This window comes from Lampris incognitus, chromosome 2, assembly GCF_029633865.1.
Source record: "Lampris incognitus isolate fLamInc1 chromosome 2, fLamInc1.hap2, whole genome shotgun sequence".
NCBI lineage: Eukaryota > Metazoa > Chordata > Actinopteri > Lampriformes > Lampridae > Lampris > Lampris incognitus.
Genome location: NC_079212.1, coordinates 56187566 through 56195328, shown reverse-complemented (window position 1 = coordinate 56195328; position 7763 = coordinate 56187566). Strand labels below are relative to the sequence as shown.

Sequence of the window (7763 nt, the reverse complement as noted above, 5' to 3'; positions counted from 1 at the left end):
TTGGCTTATTAAGTCAAGTCAAGTCAATTGCCCTATTTTCCAAGCCGTCCCGGTCGTTGCTCCGCTGAACGTTTTTCCACTTTTCTCCAGCACTGTTTGTGGAACCCTCCCCCACCAAACGGTAACCCCGCGGGAGCAGCCGGAAGTGGAAGTAGTTAGTAGTAGTATCTGTGTGGCGCGTGTGTGACCGAGAGAGAGCGCAAGGGAGCTACTTTGGGTTGTACATTGATGTTGCGTCTCTTGAACATACCCCGTTCGCAGAGACGGGAAGTGACGTCAAACGTGTGCTTCATGGAAACTTGCGGCAGTATGGAGTTCACAATTTAGCGTTAGCTCGTTTCGGTGTTATGCATCTTATTTCAGTCCACAAACACAACATATTACTCTGAAGTCCTCACATAATTTAAATCTTTATTGGCTGAAATAAGAACCGGGGCTGGCTAGTCATGTTAACGTTTGATCGAGGTTAATGAGCGTTGCCACGGAGAGAGCTAGCGCGTGTGCTAGCCTGTCGGCGTCACCGTGGGCTTGTGTTAGCGCGGACCGGGCCATGGCCTCCGCGTTGGAGAAGGTCCTGGGCGATGCTCGAACCCTGGTAGAGAGGCTGAAAGAGCACGACACGGCCGCCGAGGGGCTGATAGAGCAGTCCAGCGTACTGGGTCAGAGAGTTCAGAGCTTGAGAGAGGTGGGAAATAGCTACCCAGAAAAGGTAACTTAAAAGCCTCTCTAACTTGTGTAATAGCAGATATGGTTGTTTTGTTTCGTTTTGTGCTTTTGGTCGAGTGACTGACAGCCATCCACCTGTCACTTCTCTTTTATTTAAAGCACATGGAGGAAACTTCAGAAATTCAGGAACTGACCAAATACAAGCCCCATGTCCTTCTTACTCAGGAGAACACTCAAATTAAGGAACTACAGCAGGAGAATAAAGGTAAAAAAGAACACTTGAAAGTATTGGTCTACCCATTTTGACTGGTTACCGGTTAGTTTATCGTCTTAGTTTCCACTCTCTTAAGGCGTCCTCGTGACTGTTTCAACAGAATTATGGTTGTCTCTCGAAGAACATCAGTACGCTCTAGAGCTGATCATGGGTCGGTATCGTCGGCAGATGCTCCAGCTCATGGTGGAGAAGAAGGAGTTGGACACCAAACCTGTGCTCAGTCTCCACAAGGACCATGCCAAAGTACACTGAGTTTTTTCCATTTAGGAATATTCCATTGATTATTCCCATTACATTATAATGGCTGTAAATGTAATGTACAGCAACTCCAACACACGTTGGAGCAGTGCATCAGATGTACATGTTGCTGTTGTCTGGCTGAGTAAACTCTTCCATTGTGCAGGAAGTGCAGAGTCAGGTCGAGCGAATATGTGAGATGGGCCAGGTGATGAGACGAGCAGTCCAGGTGGATGACCAGCACTTCTGCTGTGTACAAGAGAGGTTGGCTCAGCTAGAGGTAAACCATAAAGTCAAGGAGAGGACATTCTACATTAAACCAAGGAGCAAGAAAGTCTTTGAATAATTACCGAATGTTTGTTTATTTATTTTTATTTTGTGGTTTCATGTTCAGATTGAGAACAAAGAGTTGCGAGACCTGCTAGCCATCAGCAAGAGTTCTGTGAAGACGCAGAGGGAGTTAAGCCAGTCTGCTGCAGCACAACAACAACCCCTCTCTCATGGTCCAGGCAATGATTAGGACTGGTTCAGTATCTGTACTGAAGTTTGGGCCATAATAACTAATTCCCATCAGGACCAAGAGAGAAGGTTGTTTGTTTCATCACTTGTGTTTACTTCGTTATTTTTTATACGTAGGCTGGAATTTAGTCCAACCACCAATGTATTGCATTTGTTTTTGCAATATAGACTATATGAACGTGTGCTGGTTATTGTTGTTTATATATAGTTGTTTCAGGTTTTTGATATGAATGTGTGTTAATACTGCATTACGAGTTGGTGTGAAGCCCAGATAGAACATGACTTGAGTCATAGTATATATTTGGCCGAAGAGAAGGCCTATATTTTAAGAACCTATTTTAAAATCTTTGGTGTCACACACCACCCTTGCTGAGAGTTCAACAGAAGTCCACTGACAACTCATTTTAAAAAGAGTTGTGACATCTTGAATGCAAGCCTTAAGATCTCGGGCATTAACAATGTATCCGTCGGTCCATCTTGTCTGCCTGTTGAAGTGTGACAGTGGATCATTTGTACAGTACTGACTACAGTTATAGTGTTTGGTACATTTTCTTCATTTTGTACAATTCATAAATACATTTCCTGTGTTGAGCGCTTAGGAATATGTGTCACAACATTTTCCCTAGTTTTCAGATTTGGATGCAGCTTAATCAGAATTCCAATTCAGGACATGTCTTCATGCATGCTCAGTAATCCAGGAAAGGAAGTCCCAGAAAGGTGAGTCGGTTCATCTGGACCACATGAACTGATTCACCTTCTGGGACTTCATGACATGGTCTTACTGAGGCTATGATACCTGCAGCTTCAGACTATGTCAATGTTGTTGTCCAATGCCATTCTCCACAGATTTAATGATGGTATGTTAATTTAAGTCAAATAAAGTCAAATTCAAAAGCCTTTGCGTGTTTTGCTCAGATACAACTGAAACAACGGTCTGTTGCATGATTTTTATTCTACCGGGGAGTAAACAAGTGTTTTTACTTTCATTTGTGCCTGGTAGCTTGTTTTGTTTTGTGTTTGGTTTTTGACAAACAGTCTACAGATGTTTCAGACATGTGTTCAACAAAATTATAAAAACGGGTAAGAACTTCACAAAAGGATAAAATTAAAAATACATAAGAAGGAACAGAAATTAGCATTGGGATAATGAACTACATTATTAGAGATCTCGTATCATAAACTATCTAGTTATCCCTCTTTAAATAATTCATCATACATGTTTCACGGTGTTACTGGCTTTTTATCATTTATAAGACCCAGAGTCTTGGCATACTCGTTCAATTCACCTAAAAATCCAGAAAAATTGCAGTTTGTAATTCGTCCACAACTACATGGTTGACGGCGACATGGCGCCCCCAATTTCGCGAGATTCAACACGTTCACGTGCGTCTGACGTCAGCGGGTGGTGAGCGGTAGCAGGAACGGGATGATCGGTCGGGATGATAGAAAGCCAATGATGATACAGGATGATAGAAAACCAATGATTATACAGGATGATAGAAAACCGATGATTATACAGGATGATAGAAAACCAGTGATTATACAGGATGATAGAAAGCCAATGATGATACAGGATGACAGAAAACCAATGAAGATACAGGATGATAGAAAACCGATGATGATACTGGATGATAGAAAACCAATGATTATACAGGATAATAGAAAGCCAATGATGATACAGGATGACAGAAAACCAATGATGATACAGGATGATAGAAAGCCAATGATGATACAGGATGACAGAAAACCAATGATGATACAGGATGATAGAAAACCGATGATGATACTGGATGCTAGAAAACCGTTGATGATACATGATGATAGAAAACCAATGATGATACAGGATGACAGAAAACCAATGATGATACAGGATGATAGAAAACCAATGATGATACCGGATGATAGAAAGCCAATGATGATACTGGATGATACAAAACCAATGAGTATACAGGATGATAGAAAGCCAATGATGATACAGGATGACAGAAAACCAATGATGATACAGGATGATAGAAAGCCAATGATGATACAGGATGATAGAAAACCGATGATGATACTGGATGACAGAAAACCAATGATGATACAGGATGACAGAAAACCAATGATGATACAGGGTGATAGAAAACCGATGATGATACTGGATGATAGAAAACCAATGATTATACAGGATGATAGAAAGCCAATGATGATACAGGATGACAGAAAACCAATGATGATACAGGATGATAGAAAGCCAATGATGATACAGGATGACAGAAAACCAATGATGACACAGGATGACAGAAAACCGATGATGATACAGGATGATAGAAAACCAATGATTATTCAGGATGGTAGAAAACCAATGATGATACAGGATGACAGAAAACCAATGATGATACAGGATGATAGAAAACCAATGATGATACAGGATGATAGAAAACCAATGATGATACTGGATGACAGAAAACCAATGATGATACAGGATGACAGAAAACCAATGATGATACAGGATGATAGAAAACCAATGATGATACTGGATGATAGAAAACCAATGATTATACAGGATGATAGAAAGCCAATGATGATACAGGATGACAGAAAACCAATGATGATACAGGATGATAGAAAGCCAATGATGATACAGAATGACAGAAAACCAATGATGACACAGGATGATAGAAAACCGATGATGATACAGGATGATAGAAAACCAATTATTATTCAGGATGATAGAAAACCGATGATGATACAGGATGATAGAAAACCAATTATGATACAGGATGATAGAAAACCAATTATTATACAGGATGATAGAAAACCGATGATGATACAGGATGATAGAAAACCGATCACGATACAGGATGATGGAAAACCAATGATGATACAGGATGATAGGAAACCAGTTATGATACAGGATGATAGAAAACCGATGATGATACAGGATGATAGGAAACCAATGATGATACAGGATGATGGAAAACCGATGATGATACAGGATGATAGAAAACCAATTATGATACAGGATGATAGGAAACCAATGATGATACAGGATGATAGAAAGCCAATGGTGATACAGGATGATAGAAAACCGATGATGATACAGGATGATAGGAAACCAATGATGATACAGGATGATAGAAAACCAATGATGATACAGGATGATAGAAAGCCAATGATGATACAGGATGATAGGAAACCAATTATGATACAGGATGATAGGAAACCAATGATGATACAGGATGATGGAAAACCGATGATGATACAGGATGATAGAAAACCAATTATGATACAGGATGATAGGAAACCAATGATGATACAGGATGATAGAAAGCCAATGATGATACAGAATGATCGAAAACCGATGATGATACAGGATGATAGGAAACCAATGATGATACAGGATGATGGAAAACCAATGATGATACAGGATGATAGGAAACCAATGATGATACAGAATGATAGAAAACCAGGCCAGTTCTTAATATGTGGCTTCAGAGAGATCTTTCCATTTTTGGAAGAGTGTTACTGACAAAGGCTGAAGGAGTATCAAGACTGGTTTATCCTACCTTGTCACTCTTATGTTAATGATGTGCTCTGTAAAGAAGTTAATAATTTATCAAATTTGTATGGAAAAGCAGACACAATTACCTTAAAAAAGAAATACTCAGATGGGAGAGAGCTGAAGGAGGGTTGGAAATCTTAGATTTTGTCAATTTAAATTGCACCTTCAAGATCAAATGGCTTAAAAATAGTTTGGAGCTCCCAGAATCGTTATGGAATTTTATACCACACAATTTATTTAAACATTTAGGTGGCTTAAAGTTTCTAATGGGGTGTAATTACACTGTCTCTATATTGCCGATAAAACTCTCAAGGTTCTGTCAGGAGGCTTTATTGTCTTGGAAGTTGTGTGATGTTCACAGCTTCTCCCCACATAAGGATATCACCTGGAACAGTTGTAATATTACTGTTAACAAGAAATGTATATTTAAATAAAGAGAACTGGACTGAAAGCGGTATAATCTGTGTTACAGGTTGGTTTGATGATAAAGGTAGTCTTTATAGTTATGAACATTTCCTACAAGCCAAATCTTTTCCAGTCCAATATGAAGAACTGACTTCTGTGATAAGGGCTGTTCCCACAGGTATAACTGAGTTAGTGAAATGTCACTTAGCATATCAAAATGTTAATCTTCCAATACCTTGTTTAAAAGTTAATGGATTAAAATTAACAGACATGAAATGTACCAACAAACATATAAGAGAAGTGCTTTATGTCTATAATAAGATGTCCCCCAGAGGGATACCTCTCTGGAAGTCCCAACTGGACGACATAACATAGTGTGAGGCTTGGTTGGGCCCATTTCAATTCTGTATCTCAAATAAAACGAGAGAAATCCATTTTAAACTCTTACACAACATCTGTCCATGCAGCACATTCACATCCAGATTTCCTGACACAGATCTTCATTGTGCCTTTTGCAGTGCTGAGCCAGAAACGGTTCTGCATTTGTTTTGTCACGGCCCCTCCTCATCTGCCCCTCCTCATCTGCCCCTCCTCATCGGTGTTTTGGGGTGACGTAGAGGACTGTATACTTAACAAGACTGGACAGTGTATAATAATGATGCCTACAGACATTATTAGTACATTTGAATGGGAAAATAAAGCTTGAAGTTACATGAGGGATCTTATAATTGCGCTTGGTAAATGTCACATACATGAAGCGAGGTTCTCTGGGTCCTCCCAAACCTCTTGGTGCTTTCCTGGGTGAGTTCAGGATGTATTTACACACATCGGCCCTTAAGACGAATAAAACAAGTGGACGCACACTGTCATGTTATAAGGAACTATTTTCTGTAGCCTCTGATCAAGTTTCATTGACTTTATTTAGGTTATTGTTTATGTTTATCATGTTTAGATACTTTATATTTGTTAATTGTTTACTTTGCATATTTAATTGATTATCTGCCTTTTTCCATTTTCACTTGAAGAAATTTTAATTATATAAGAAAGTGTTACACGTAGCTAAAAGGAGTTCGTTGTGACCTTCAAACTTTGAAAATATATGCTGTTTTGAACTTATATTTATTTTCTTCATGTCCCCTGCTGTATTGTTCTGTATTGTTTATAACTGGTTTATGTATGTGTGTGTGTATGTATCTACAGTGCATCCAGAAAGTATTCACACCCCTTCACTTTCCCCACATTTTGTTATGTTACAGTCTTATCCCAAAATGGATTAAATTCCTTTTTTCCCTCATCAATCTACACACAATACCCCATAATGACAAAGTGAAAAAGGTTTCGTAGAAATTTTTGCAGATTTATTAAAAATAAAAAACTGAAATATTGCATGTACATAAGTATTCACACCCTTTACTCAGTACTTGGTTGAGGCACCCTTGGCAGCGATTACAGCCTCAAGTCTTCTTGGGTATGAAGCTACAAGCTTGGCACACCTATATTTGGGGTATTTCTCCCATTCTTCTCTGCAGATCCTCTCGAGCTCTGTAAGGTTAGATGGGGAGCGTCGCTGCACAGCTATTTTCAGGTCTTTCCAGAGATGTTCAATGGGGTTCAAGTCTGGTCTCTGGCTGGGCCACTCAAGGACATTCACAGACTTGTCCCGAAGCCACTCCTTTGTTGTCTTGGCTGTGTGCTTAGGGTCGTTGTGGTGTTGAAAGGTAAACCTTCGCCCCAGTCTGAGGTCCTGAGCGCTCTGGAGCAGGTTTTCATCAAAGATCTCTCTGTACTTTGCTCCATTCATCTTTCCCTCGATCCTGACTAGTCTCCCAGTTCCTGCCACTGAAGAACATCCCCACAGCATGATGCTGCCACCACCATGCTTCACTGTAGGAATGGTATTAGCAAGGTGATGAGAGGTGCCTGGTTTCCTCCAGACGTGACGTTTGGCATTCAGGCCAAAGAGTTCAATCTTGGTTTCATCAGACCAGAGAATCTTGTTTCTCATGGTCTGAGAGTCCTTTAGGTGCTTTCTGGCAAACTCCAAGCGGGCTGTCATGTGCCTTTCACTGAGCAGAGGCTTCCGTCTGGCCACTCTACCATAAAGGCCTGATTGGTGGA

General features: G+C 40.0%; 1 protein-coding gene across 1 annotated transcript; it reads left to right on the top strand.

The window, feature by feature from the left end:
- The first annotated feature begins 299 nt into the window (after nt 1–299).
- Nucleotides 300–2587, top strand: sike1 (suppressor of IKBKE 1). The gene is made up of 5 exons (XM_056274380.1): nt 300–709; nt 826–931; nt 1041–1183; nt 1344–1457; nt 1572–2587. The coding sequence occupies exons 1-5, from the start codon at nt 470–472 to the stop codon at nt 1695–1697; spliced, it is 729 nt and encodes a 242-aa protein (XP_056130355.1). The 5' UTR covers nt 300–469; the 3' UTR covers nt 1698–2587.
- Nucleotides 2588–7763: the final 5176 nt, after the last annotated feature.

Excerpts from the sequence above, each read along its gene's own strand:
- sike1 (XM_056274380.1), top strand. The coding sequence starts at position 470 with ATGAGCGTTGCCACGGAGAGAGCTAGCGCGTGTGCTAGCCTGTCGGCG. Across the intron at positions 932-1,040 it reads ACTACAGCAGGAGAATAAAG|AATTATGGTTGTCTCTCGAA; the intron begins GTAAAAAAGAAC and ends CTGTTTCAACAG. Across the intron at positions 1,184-1,343 it reads TCCACAAGGACCATGCCAAA|GAAGTGCAGAGTCAGGTCGA; the intron begins GTACACTGAGTT and ends TCCATTGTGCAG.